At 42.3% G+C, this 14,031-nt stretch overlaps 1 protein-coding gene across 3 annotated transcripts in view; it reads right to left on the bottom strand.

Moving 5' to 3' along the window:
• Positions 1-14,031, bottom strand: part of SV2C (synaptic vesicle glycoprotein 2C) — a 275,854-nt gene that overhangs the window by 91,325 nt on the left and 170,498 nt on the right. For all 3 annotated transcript variants that reach the window (XM_081513944.1, XM_081513942.1, XM_081513943.1), the window contains one exon: positions 252-403. In XM_081513944.1, coding sequence (XP_081370070.1) covers positions 252-403 — 152 coding nt within the window. The remainder of the gene's footprint in view (positions 1-251; positions 404-14,031) is intronic.

The raw sequence follows: 14,031 nt of genomic DNA, 5'->3' as shown, positions 1-14,031 counted from the left end.
AAAGGGAACAAATTAAAGTGGTGACATTGAAAACAGCAAAATGAAAAGTCTTCCCCAAAGATCGCCGGCACAGTCTTACCTCACACAGATCTCGATGAGGGGTTGGGAATGCAAATCCTAGACATTACAAAAGGGAGAAACATGATGATGGCACTGCTCTCAAATCAGCATTAACAAGAGAGGAGAACGATGGAAATGAAGCTGAAATAAAACACGGGGACCACCCGGCTGGGGCAAGGCCAGCCTCTTACCGTAGTGCGGGATGATGGCCCAGGCCATGGCCGAGGCGTAGATGCCGCCGATCATCCAGAACATGCAGAGCCAGCTCAGATGCTCACCCCGCTTCTCTCGGGCCAGCACTTCCGCAAAGTAGGAGAACACGGTGGGGATGGCTCCTCCAATCCTGCCAACAGGTATGGACGGTATGTGATATCAGGGCTCGTACAGCCAGTGTGAAACACAAAGGGCAGAGCTAAAGCAAGCTCTATCAACACACGCTCTCTTTCTTTTCTAGCATGTCAAGGAAGATACATTTTCTACAATTTAGTAACTTTAATAGTGGCTCAGATGTTAAAGAATCCGTCTGCAATGCGGGAGACCGGGGTACGATCCTGTGTTGCGAAGATCTCCTAGAGTGGGGCATGGCAACCCACTACAGTATTCTTGCCTAGAGAATCCCTGTGGACACAGGAGCGTGGCAGGCTACAGTCCATGGGGTCGCAAAGAGTCGGATCCAACTGAGCAAATAAACACACAGCATGTTCAAAATAGGTTTATTATCCTCCTCAAACTTGAACCTGCAATTAAACTATGTTACCAAAAGGTGGCAGTGGTTCCCTACTCATGTGCTTTATATAGAGAGCTTAGCTTAAGATCTCCATGGGCTTTCTGTTTCTTGTTGATGTTCTACATGGTGTTTAACAAAAAGCACAATATTTGGTATGATCTAGGAAATACTTTAATTAACACATTAAAAAAATATATATATATTATGATTATGTCTTGTCCATGACATGGGGACTTTGGAAAGAGATTCAAACACCTCTAGAGGGCTGACTGCAACTGTTACTACTCCACAGCATTGGTCCTACAGCCCTGTCTGAGGGATATGTTAACACAGGATCCACAGGGCTGCTTCCTAGACTGGCTCTGGTCCCAATCCAGCAGATACTGCTGAATGAGTACATGTGAAAGGGGCAGTGGGACAATCACATAAAGAGCTGCTGGTTTAGATACCAACAGTGCAATGCTTCCTCCCAGTCAAGGTGATTTTAAGAGTCACTGACTGATCTCTGGATAGAGGGTATGAACAGTGACCTCTGCTCAGGTTAAGGTTCTCAAATTAGGGTCTGTGGAATCAAGATTTTGTTCATTCTAGGGAGATGGGCCATAGATCTCATTAGAAGGTCAACTTGGCCTTGACCCCCCCCCCCCCCAGATTTTAAGACACTATCTAAGAAAGTAAGGTAGCATGGGAAATAATTACTATCATTCTAAACAATATGTGAATTCTTAACATAAATATTTTTTTAAAGTGCACTACAATATAGTGAAAGTGAAAGTCACTCAGTCGTGTCCAACTCTTTGCAACCCCATGGGCTATACAGTCCACAGAATTCTCCAGGCCAGAATACTGGAGTGGGTAGGGTAGCCTTTCCCTTCTCCAGGGGATATTCTCAACCCAGGGATCGAACCCAGGTCTCCCACATTGCAAGATTCTTTACCAGCTGAGCCACAAGGGAAGCCCAAGAATACTAGCGTGGGTAGACTACCCCTTCTCCAGGGATCTTCCTGACCCAGGAATTGAACTGGGGTCTCCTGCATTGCAGGCAGGATTCTTCACCAACTGAGTTATCAGGGAAGCCCTCAATATATAAGCAAGTTGTAAAGACAACATCTAGTGATACAGTTTTTCAAATATGTACTGATTCCTTTATGTTCATATTTCTGTAAGGAAAATTGCTATTGACATTTCAAGTAAATTTGATGTCAAGGAGTGACACTTGTATTTATCCATTTAGCAATAACTGATTTCCTGAGTGCCTTTAATATGATAAAGAAATACTGACAGTGACCTTAGCAAATGCAGTTAAGAGAAAGGCCACATCTGCAGCAGATGTACCTAATGAACCATGGAATTGATAATATCACTCTGCAGCAACTGGTAGGTATGGCACTATTTCATGAGTCTGCCCATTTACAGTAATGTGGTAGTTATCTGCTGCTGGATATGTGCAGACCACCTAGAATAGTGTTTTTCAATCCACAGGCTACAAAATTAATTTAGCAAATGTCAACAGCATTTTAAAAATTGAAATAGACATGAAATATTTGAGTGACATTCAAGTAATAAGTATCATTTCATGCATTTCATTCATACCGAACATTTATATAGTGTGTAATATATATTCATATATGTATATATGTGAGTATAAATATATATTTAATACATAACCATATATATGCATGTGTGCTAAGTTGCTTCAGTCATGTCTGATTCTTTGCGACCCTAAGGACTACAGCTCACTAGGCTCCTAGAATCCATGGGATTCTCCAGGCAAGAATGGTGGAGTGGACTGCCTTGCCCTCTTTCAGGGGATCTTCCCAATCCAGGGACTGAACCTATGTCTCCTGTGGCTCCTGCATTGCAGGCGGATTCTTTACTGCTGAGCCACTGGGGAAGCCCATAAATATATATATACTTATATATATGTGCTCTTAGTAAGACCTACTGTTCAAAGAGTTTAAAAATCACTAACTTAGAGCATCTATATCTGTTCCTCTGGGCTGTGAATGTGACAGTTCTACCTAAAATCTCTGTGAGTGTGATTCCATGTGATTTCAGACATAGCACATAGCAACTCAACACCATCACATCAAGGGTAGCCAGCCAGGACCAAGTCCATCAACCAGACCCCCAAACAAGAAGCAGATGTATATGATGACCAGTCGGAGCTGGCTATAAACCACACCACAGAAACTCACACAGTTCTCTGCCCGGCTTCCTGAGGACCTCACACCATGCGTGGACAGGTAGCTGAATTTAAAAATTCAACAATGCTTCAAACAGATTTGAAATGGTTCCATTACAACACACAATTTTAATGAGAAATAAAACATCCATGTCATAAATCATTTAACGCTGTTCCTTTTGTCATTTGACGTGAGTAATCTGTTTCTCTGCACCATGAAGTCCCAGGTCTCTAACCTGTGTCTTCACTTTCAGTGCAAAGGAAGAGCCTCAGTTTTTACTGGTTTTTAACATCCTAATTAATGTTTCATCAGGATTCTGGACATTCCGTATGTATGAGTGGTAACTCACACTTCTTGAAGGCACAGTTGTGTCAGGAGAGGCCAGGTTGCTCTGAACCAAGATGAATGTACTCCAGGGTGGCTACCAATGCAAGTGGGAGACTTGCCTGTTAGTTTTAAATAAATCACCGTTGCATAAAAGAATGCCAACTTTAGGGGCTTTTAAACAATCCTTCTGGTTTTAATTCAATGCCTCTTTTTCAAGATTTTTTTGTTTTGATTTTTTGCTTTTTGGATTTTTTTGCATGGATGTCTCTCAGTGTAAAGCAGACCACAAGGAATTCTAAAATCAAGGGCTAATTGAGTCTGAAGAAGGAGGGAGGGAATCTATTTAAATCCTTCGCAAAGTCCTTCAGACTCAGAGACCTAAAAAACATCCAAGCATTCACATTTCTTATTGTGAGCTGATCATCTATTTTGGGGAAAACATTAACTCCTCATCATATGGTGATGTCCTTCAAGCAGAGAAAAAACATTACAGTTCATCACAGTGTGCCGTAATATTAACTGTTCCTGGTGTTTCATAGCCGATCAGAGTGCTTACACGTTGTTTACGCTAGAACCAAAGGCTCTTGGAAGGTGAAGACTATAACATATTCATCTTTGAATCCCTCTTACTTGGCCTACTGGGCATGCACTAAGTGTTTACTCGGGAGAAATGAATTGCCCCGAGACTCTCTGATGATGGAGGGGAGGAGTAAGCTGCTGTGACAGCCTAACATCTCCAGTGAGTGGAAGCACACACCTTATGTCTTGGGCCAACATGACCGGAGAAGCTGGCGGTGCTGGCATGGCAGTGCTGACAGCAGCAGAGCCCCAGAAGAGTTCGGGAATTACTCTGTGTCTTAGTGGTCACCCTCCACCACCAAATTTTATTTAAAAAGCTCCCTATTACTATTCTACCTCACTATTTTGTGTGAGGGGCTAATATATCTCCTTATTTGTTTTATTGTACTAAGATAAATTTCTGAGAACACTTGAAGAGACAAACATATCTGAATGGAGTTTCTTAAATTCTCCATAGTTATTAAGTAGGGCCGATTTTGTGCCCCTCTCCCAGCAGACATTTGACAATGTCTGGAGATATTTTTAGTTATCACAACTCAGGGGTTGCCCCTGGCACATTGTGGGCAGAGGCCAGGCACGCTGCTAAAAATCCTATCATATTCACAGCAGCCCCTCACAACAAAGACTTATCCAGCTGCCAATATCAATAGTGCTGACATTGAGAAACTCTTGCCATGGGGATGTAATAGAGGAAATATGATACTTTAAACAGCCAGAATATAAGGCATGCAATGGTTATCTTTTACATTGCAGATAGGCAGTAACTGTCTAAATCCAGTTAACAGGGAGACCTCTTTATTGTTCATTATCTAATGATCAATTAGCTACTGTTGAAATGTGCTCAAGATTTCATTTTTGACAGACTATTTACATAAATGAAACAATGAGATCAGGGTGGTTTATAAAGAATTTTTCTCACCATCGGATATTAAGTCTATTTTATTAGTTCCCATCAAGGACCATATCTGCATTGTCCATGGTATTAGGAGGCACAAAGGGAATAATAATTGAAATGCACACTCTACTATGGGTAGAAGATTATCCAGATTCAAAATAATTGAGTTGACACTGATGAAACAGAATGTTGATACGTGGAATTTCAGAGTTGGAGCTGTTTTCCCTAAGCACTATTAATGTTAGGTGTTTACAACTTTAATTACAGAAATATAAAGAAAGTAAAAAAAATCTGTAATAAAACACATCACTAGAATAAGTTGGGACCCCTCCAGTACCTCATTGCATGTGTGTGTGCACTCAAGTGTGGGAACACACATAATATGCCCCTCAAAAGGTCTGCAATACTTTTGGCAATACTCAGTATTAGGCATCAAGTAAATGTCATCAAACATGTTTTCCTCAGTAAACTAAGACAAATTCACATATGAGATATAGTATAAGGCAAAGACTTGTATCAGCTTTACAGACAAAATTTCTGTGTTGGAAACACAAGACACGTAAATTGAATGAATTTAGCAAAGTAGGAAGAAGGAGAAGGCCAAACATTCCTGTCTCCACAAACCTCCTCGAAAAACTGGGAAGCCTGACTGATTTAAGTCTGCACATTTCACAGCCACACCTCGCATCACTACAGCCTCAATGACAACTTCGTGGTGGATTACATCTGTCTCTGTACCTTGTCACTAGTATGTATGCTGGCTATTGAGAAGATGAGGAGGAGGTTTCTGTGGTGAAAGGAGGAGGTTGTACACAAAAAGGCCATTTGTACTTAAAATGGCTCGAAGTATGATGTTCAGGGGAGAACATATAGAATGATGACTGCCTGTCCTGAAAGGAACTGAATAATTCTGTTTTGCTTTAATTCTTCAGTGAGCACATATTGATAACAATGAGTAATTTTATTCTTTCTTACTTCACCATGTGATTGCCAGCCAGTGCTGTTCCTCAAACTATCCTTTCCATTGGGAAATGAGGTATTACGTAAGAAAGTAATTAAGCAGGAAGTTGCATAAGCATTGTAAAGTCATGTGTTCCATACAGATAGTAAGCAGGTGGCAAAATCCACCAAGAGCTGACTCTGGTGGCTTTATTACAACAAGTATTATGGGTTTATAAAATGACTAATGGATGCTGTGGTCTATGCCAGGAATCACAGTTACAAATAATTTGCATGAAAAATATCCTTTTAATCCTTGCTCAGAATCAGTAACCAAAAAAAGAAAGAAGACACTGAACTGCCAGGCAAGTCAGACAGCAATTCGGAACCAATTCATTGTGTTTTCAACTGGACCCAGAAGTAAACAATTAAAGCAGCAACTCCAAAGATGGACTTCCTGTTCACGAAAGTAACAGAGTATCACAGACGACGTTGGTCAGAGGCTTAGATGAAAGAACACAGATCTAACATCTCTGAATAGGCTAGGTTGGTACAGAAAATGAGATTGCTGTATTGATTAGAAGGCATATGTTTATTGTGAGTAATCAAGATAGAGACAGGAAAAGAATGTTTCCTGGTAACAAAACCAATCATCAAATTAGGAATAGGGATCCCTCATGCCCAGTTTCGGCGCTAACACATAGGGGGTTAGGGTAGCTTTAGTCTTCCCATCTGCAAAGCCGCAGCTTAGACCTGACTATTTTGAGAATATGGAGATGCAAACATATAATTTGAGTAAAAGCTGTGTTTCTAAGAAAATATAATTTCAACTCCCCTAGCCGGAAAAGACCCTGATGCTGGGAAGGATTGGGGGCAGGAGGAGAAGGGGACGACAGAGGATGAGATGGCTGGATGGCATTACTGACTCGATGGACATAAGTTTAGGTAAACTCTGGGAGTTGGTGATGGACAGGAAGGCCTGGCGTGCTGTGATTCATGGGGTTGCAAAGAGTCAGACACGACTGAGCAACTGAACTGAACTGAACTGAGCCCTTGTTTGCAATCATATTGGTGCCCTAAGCCCCTCAAACCTAAACAGAACTGCAGGCAGCAGCTAGTGGTAAAGAACCTGTCTGCCAATTCAGGAGATGCTGGTTCAACGCCTGGGTCGGGAAAATCCCCTGGAGAAGGGCATAGCAACCCACTCCAGTATTCTTGCCTGGAGAATCCCATGGACAAAGGAGCCTGCGGGCTACGGTCCATAAGGTCGCAAAGACACGACTGAAGCAACTTAGCAACACGGCATGCATGCAAAGCCCCTCAAACCTAAACAGATCTGCATATCCACAGCAGCAGACCTGCTGCCGTGGAGGGAGAAGGTATATTCAGAGATCAGAGTCCTCATGCTGTCTTGGAAAAAAATAATCTCACTATTGAGACAGCTGGAAGCATGCAGTCCCACAGCACCTAAATGATGTCGTGAATAAAGATGGTGATGACCGTTAGGATGATCTGTAAGAAGTGATGAAAAAAGACATGCAGACTTCTCCAGCCGCTTGCTGTATATATCTAACCACCCATTTCTCCTCACTCTCCCACTCACCTGCCATTTACCAATCCATCCATCATCCCCCCCCACCATCCAGCCCCTCATCCAGCCAAAATCTGGGCCAAGCGCATCACCTGCTGCTGTAGGGACAGGCATGAAGAATACATTTCCCTACCCTCAAAGAGCTAAGAGAGTCAATTCTTAAAAGTACATGTGGCTAATTTTTCATGATTATACGTTATGAGTTTGGGAGAACTTTTCCTCTGTTACTTCTTTCTCCCTTGGAATCTATAGTTCTTTTGCCAAAAGGTATACAGGGAAATAAAGTGTGTCTGAATGGTCCACTGTTGTTGGAAATTCTCATAAAAGGCATTGTTTAAGACAGTGCTTTCCAATAGAAATACCATGTGAAGTATCTATAAAATTCTGAATTTTTGGAAAAGAAACAAGGCTGCAGTTACTTTTAATAAATATTCATTTAACCCAATGTATCCAAATACTATCATTTTAACATGTAGTCAATATAAAAATTATTAATGAGATACTTTATACTTTGCATGTATTAAGGCTTTGAAATCCAGTGCTATGTATTTTACACTTTACAGAATATCTAAATTTGGCCACATTTCATATGCTTGGTGGCTACATATGGCCTGCTGGACTGCACAGGCCTAGGAAAACACTGACTCACTGCTTATAACTTGGGTTTGCAATTACTTTTGGATTAAAGATAATTTAGTCTGTTGCTTCATCTTCCATATTGGAAACAGTCTTTCCATTCCAATTCTTTGGGGCAGAAATCTTGAACCGATCTGTTCAAAATGTTTATTTGGTGTCTATCATGTATCAGACATCGTGTGGTATGAAATCACACACATTTCTCAATGAATTTGAGACAACACAGGCCTGGTGGTTATAAGCATAGAGCCAGACTGCCTGGGTATGATTTTACCATTAGCCTCTCTGTGCCTCATCTTTCTCATCTATAAAATGGGTAGGATAAATATTATCTTCCTCACAGGGTCATCATGAGGCTTTAATGAATCAATATTTATAAAGTGCTTAACACAGTGTCTCTCAATAGGGCAACTACTATATAGGTGTTTGATAAAACATGTTTAAAAGTTGAAAAGTTTTAAACAGTTCTGCATTTTTCCAATGCAGGAGGTATAACCTTACAGTTTGGAATTAGACTAAAACTCAGAAGACCTGGGAGTCTATTGAACACATGTAAGTCAATCTATCTGTGCCTTAATGCTCTAATTTCAAAAAGGCAGGATATTTTTGCATACTCAGTTATTTTAAAAATGTTGCAGACATAAATGAGGTTCTACATATAAAACAGTTTGAAGAATTTCAGTTAGTGGTGATCATTTCTATCAAGTCAAGGTATTCCGGTTATTGTACCTTTACAACAATGGATCGATATTGGTAAATGGATGGATATTGTTTAGCTATGAAGGATGCATTTATGAGGCTCCATTTGCAGAGGGAGAAATGGAGAGTCATTCTCCTACCATACACAGACGCTGAAATTTCATTTTAATTTCTGTTGCTGGTGTAGTTTTCTCCTGACCTTTACTCTTATCAGTGCCAGGCCTTCAGTGAGACGCTCCCAACTCGGACATTGCCTGGCATCTGAAGTGTTCCCATTCTCATAATTAACAGTGACTGGAAACAAATAATTTAATTCTGGGCAAATGAAAATGAATCAATGGTGTCAACTCCATTTCCCATCTTTCTAATTTTCTGTAACAAAAGAGGAGAGGGAAATGTCTGTTCCCTGATGTGAGATTCACTTAGGAAACTGAGAGACAGATGAATAATGGCTGATGCCCTACTCCTCCTTCCCACGGAACACTGCTGTCCCTGGCAGGAAGATCGTGCCTTGTGCTGAATAAACATGTAAAGTCATACAGAATCTGGCAGCTGGACATATTTATGTTTCTAAGAAAATATACTCATGACTTACTGTGGTGAATAAAGAGGAAAGCACGTCTATCACAAACCCAGGTAGCCCCCAGGCTAAAACCAGTTGTGTATATCTAATCATTCATTTCTCCTCTCACCCTCCCACCCACCTGCCATTTACCAATCCATCAGGCTCCTTTATATGCAGAACAGGAATATAACACAGTCCTGCTAATGATGCCTCAGAAACAAAATAAGATAGGGCAAGAGGAAGCCTGTGGCACTTGCAATAAAATCAATGCAAAGGCATCTTAACTTTGGATTCAGAATGCACAGTTTACCTGTTAACAGAGTGGCTAGTTCAAAAGGACTTTACTGCAACTTAAGTCCTAGCTGTGTCACTCCCAGTTCCATCATTAAACCTTAACTTGTGAAGTGAGGGGCTTGGACTGTGACCCAGAAATTCACTTCCTCCTCTGAAATGCCCAGTGTGAGGAACTGGTGGACAGGCACCATACCAATGTGGAGATCCTATCAGTTGCTCTGTCCATTCCAATTATGCATTCTGGAACTGGGAAGTGACCACAGGATGGATTCAGGGACCTCCTGGACTCACTGTGAGATGGATCTGAGATCAAACTGCATTGATCACCCGACCTCTGTAATTCCTAACTCTGAGTGGTGAACCATAGTGACATTTTGGGTCTCCTGGAATTAATGTCAGTTCAGAACCAGTGCCTAGTAAGCTCTGAAAAGTCAATTATTTCCTTTTCTCTCATGCAGTTACCCTGGTAAAAGGCTACAGGTCCTTTGGGGGAAGGCTGGGAGGAAGATGAACAGCATAAACTTCCAGCAATGTACTAGGGTCTCCCCTTCATTCAAGGGATTCTGGGTCTGTAAACTGGCTCAAGTCTGGAAATTGACTGAGGGGCCATGCCTTTCTGTTTTTATGATGCAAGTTAAACTTTTGGCCATTTAATTGAGAACTCTTCCCCTTACACAGACCACGTAAGACTTTATTAACCTTCCTGCGATTAAGCAGTAAAGAGTGGACAGACCTGTGCTGTCTAGCTCTGCCCTCTTGGAATTGACATGCTAGCGGAAGAAAGCCATAAACATACAAGAAGCAAATATTCTGGAGCACTGATCAGTGCAACCAAGAAGACCAACCAGGGGTATGTGGTGAGAATCACTGGGAGGGGTGGTTTGAGGCTGTGAGTGCTGAGGGCCTAGGAAGAAGACGCTGTGAAGCAGAAAGGATGGTAAGAGGGATGCTCCTGGGAAAGGCGTGGAGTGTTGCAGGGTCTGAGCACAGAGTTCCACAATGGAAAAAAAAGTGCCAACTTTCTGAAATTTTCCTCCCTTGTTCACCGAGTTCTCTTCAATTTAAAACCAGGTCAGACGTGGATAAAGGGAGCTGCCTAGTGTGTAGAAATAACAAGACCTCCTATTTAAGTTCTCCAGGATCAAAGTCTTAATTCTTTGACTTAAGTTTTATCTAACAATGCTTAAATAAAAAGGACTATGTGACAACTTCAGCTGCTTATGTTTTTAGTGCATAAGTGATGGATGTGAAAAGGGTTTCAACATTACATGCCTTTAAAACAAGAGCCTTCACATGGAAATTGGTTTTTCATTCACAGTTTTGTCACTGTTTTCTCCTCATCTAAGAGTCTCCCACACCCTTTGCTGCTGCCCCACAAAGGACACTGACTAGTTCTTACTAGATAGAGAATGGGAGTGCTTTCGAACAGAAGTGCTGGAGAAGACTCTGGAGAGTCCCTGGACAGCAAGGAGATGAAACCAGTCAATCCTAAAGGAAATCAACCCTGAACATTCATTGGAAGGACTAATGCTGAGGCTGAAGCTCCAATACTTTGGCCACCTGATGTGAAGAGCCAATTCATTGGAAAGGACCCGATGCCAGGAAAGATTGAGGGCAGGAGGAGAAGGGGAGGACAGAGGATGAGATGGTTAGATGGCATCACTGAATCAATGGACATGAGTTTCAGCAAGCTCTGGGAGATGGTGAAGGACAGGGAAGCCTGGTGTGCTGCAGTCCATGGGGTCACAAAGAGTTGGACACAACTGAGTGACTGAACAACAACGGGAGGGCTGTGTACCTTCCCTCTCCAACCAGACAGGAGGCATCTAGGGGCCAGGTCTCATCTATAACTGTGAAAGGTCCTCCATGGTTTCAGGAGTAGAGCAGGTATGAAAGAGTTTTGTTTTTGAGTTGGAATGGAATTGGAGAAAATAGAGACTCAGCTGGGAGTGTCCAGATGAACCCTAGCTGCCGAGACAACCCCTCTGTCATCAGGGCAGCTCTCCACATGTTAGGGGAGGGTAACAGGGCCCCAAACTCAGCCAAGGAAGAGAGACTGATTTCTTCACTTCCCTTAACAGCTGCATTTCTCAGGTCCCCTCAGTTGCTGGATCGTACAAGGTCCTGAGTGTTTTGCTACCTGGACCCAGGTGAGTAAGCTCACATGGCTTCCCCCCAAGTCCCACCCCCAGCTGAGGGACTCTCCACCTGTTCTGGAGAGCAGGGATGCTCCATTTACTTGCCTGTTTTCTTCCAAGTCTTTGCCCATGATTAGTCTTTTCTGTTTCCTTCTTGGAATCAAAGTCAGAAAGAAGCCTCTTTTCCCCTGTCCGTCTGCTGTCACTCTGAGGCAAGATTCAACATGTAATCTCACTTGATCCTCATACTCAAAGATAGGATGTAAAGCACTATTATCTCCCTTTCGCAAAAGTAGCAGCAGGTTGGAGAGCCCAAGGGACTTTCCCAAGGGCTCACAGTCAAGGCCAGGGGTAGGGTGGACTTGAATTTCTGGACTCCCCATTCTGTGCCCACTTTGCAAAGGCATACAGTGCATTAGTCTCTCAGAGCACAATTGATAGAGGGGAGCTGAATTAGCAATGCACAGTTTGTGCTTTGCCAGGTAAATTATCTTATTTAGAGGTCTGCAGCCCTGAGCTGCTGCTTGAAAAATGAGGTGTCGGCAACAAAGAAGCGAGTGATGTCATGAATATACCCAAGCCATCTCTGTCTCTGTGCTGTCCTTGAATTAGCTTCCGGACAGGCCCTTAGTCTGGAGTATCCTGCAGCCACCAGAATGACCCTTTTCTTTGTAGTCAATGGAGTTGACCATGTCTTCATCTAGACTGGCAATGAAATTTGCCATAATCATCTAAACCCAGTCAGGTATTTTTGAGTCTATGGATATTGCTGATATTTTCTGGATAAGATTGTGAATGGAAAGGACCGGAAAGTTCAGAACCTGGGTTATTAGGCTTCTCCTGACAGGCTAGTGGTATTATGTACGTAAAAGAAAAAGCAGAAGGAAGTTCTCCTATGGCAAGAATGTCTTATCCTATGGACCCTGAGAAGGTCCTTTAACAAACAGCTTAAATCACACCTGCTCTTCCTCAGGTATCTCAATTCACTCAGCATTGGGTTGGCTGCAGCCCCCTGAATTCATGACCCAGAAATCCTCCCCACAGCTGACATGCAGCCAGTCTCACACAGAGCCTTGAGCACAAGGGTCCCCTCTGCTAAGGAAAAGCCCTCCTTCCCCATCGATACAAAGCAAACCATTGATTCTGATCATTTTTCTCCAAGGAAAAAATATTTTCACACTTTCCCAAACTTTCCAACCCTCCTGCTTTACTGCAGTGTCTTCACTCTAAGGAAAACCCCTGAGATTCCTGCAACTTAGTCACACACTTGCCAAGTGCCCACTATGTGAAGAATATGCCAAAGCAGGAGATGCAAGAGACATGGATTTGATTTCTGGGTCGGGAAGATCCCCTGGAGTAGGAAATGGCAACCCACTCCAGTCTCCTTGCCTGGAAAATTCCATGGACAGAGGAGCCTGGCAGGCTACAGTCCATCAGGTCACAAATAGTTGGACACGGCTGATCAACTGAGTATGCACACATATCCTGTGTGTAGAATGTAGCACAGATGAGGTTCCAGAAGATAAAAAATGAACATCGGAAAAATCTGTGGATCCACCAATCTCAATCTGTGAACAAATCTTGTGGCAGAAAACAATATAAAAAAGTAAGTGTTTTGAATGAATTATGAAAGTGAACCATTAGTCTGCACGGGGAAACCTTTGTACTCTTAAAATAACCCACTTACACAGTCTTTCTCTTTGTTGCCTTACATTCCTGCTAATCTTAGCTCTGATTTTAAAGTACTACTATATGTAATTAAGAGAGATGGGCTGCAGCTTTTTGACCTTCTCTTTGGGCAAAACTGGGCTTTGCTGTGTGGTGACCATCATCATCAACCACAACTGATTGGCTTCTCAAATTCACAACCCAGCACAGATTCCTGCCCTTTCTTCCTTCATTTTTCTTTTCTTTTATATTATTCCTATAGATTCATCTTATGCTAGACTCCCTCAGAAACAACATCTCTAATGAAAACAGATTTCTTAAGCATGAATCAGAAATTTTATATTTGCACTATTTTTTTTTTCCTATTCAAGCAGAGTTTCTTGGACTCTCCTAATTGAGCTATTGAGTTTTCCTGAGCTGTGGATTTGTGTAATCTAGTAATGAGTGCTTCAAGTTCTTTAACGAAAATGACTAACCATTGGCTATACTATGCCACTGCACTTGTCGACAGCACAACTTCTGTTGATTCAACAGGAGTCAGGAACTTATCAAGAGAACCTATTGCATCTCACGAAGCAGGCTGCCTCCTTAGTTAAATATGCTATTGGTGGTTTAGTCACTAAGTCATGTTGCGACTCATTGGGACCCCATGGACGGTAGCCTGCCAGGCCCCTCTGTGGAGTGGGGTGTCATTTCCTTCTCCAGGGGATCTTCCTGACCCAGGGGT

The sequence above is a fragment of the Giraffa tippelskirchi genome, chromosome 7, assembly GCF_054371585.1.
Source record: "Giraffa tippelskirchi isolate mGirTip1 chromosome 7, T2T-mGirTip1v1.2.pri, whole genome shotgun sequence".
NCBI classification, from domain to species: domain Eukaryota; kingdom Metazoa; phylum Chordata; class Mammalia; order Artiodactyla; family Giraffidae; genus Giraffa; species Giraffa tippelskirchi.
Note: the sequence above shows the minus strand (reverse complement) of the source record. Positions and strands in the feature narration are given on the sequence as shown.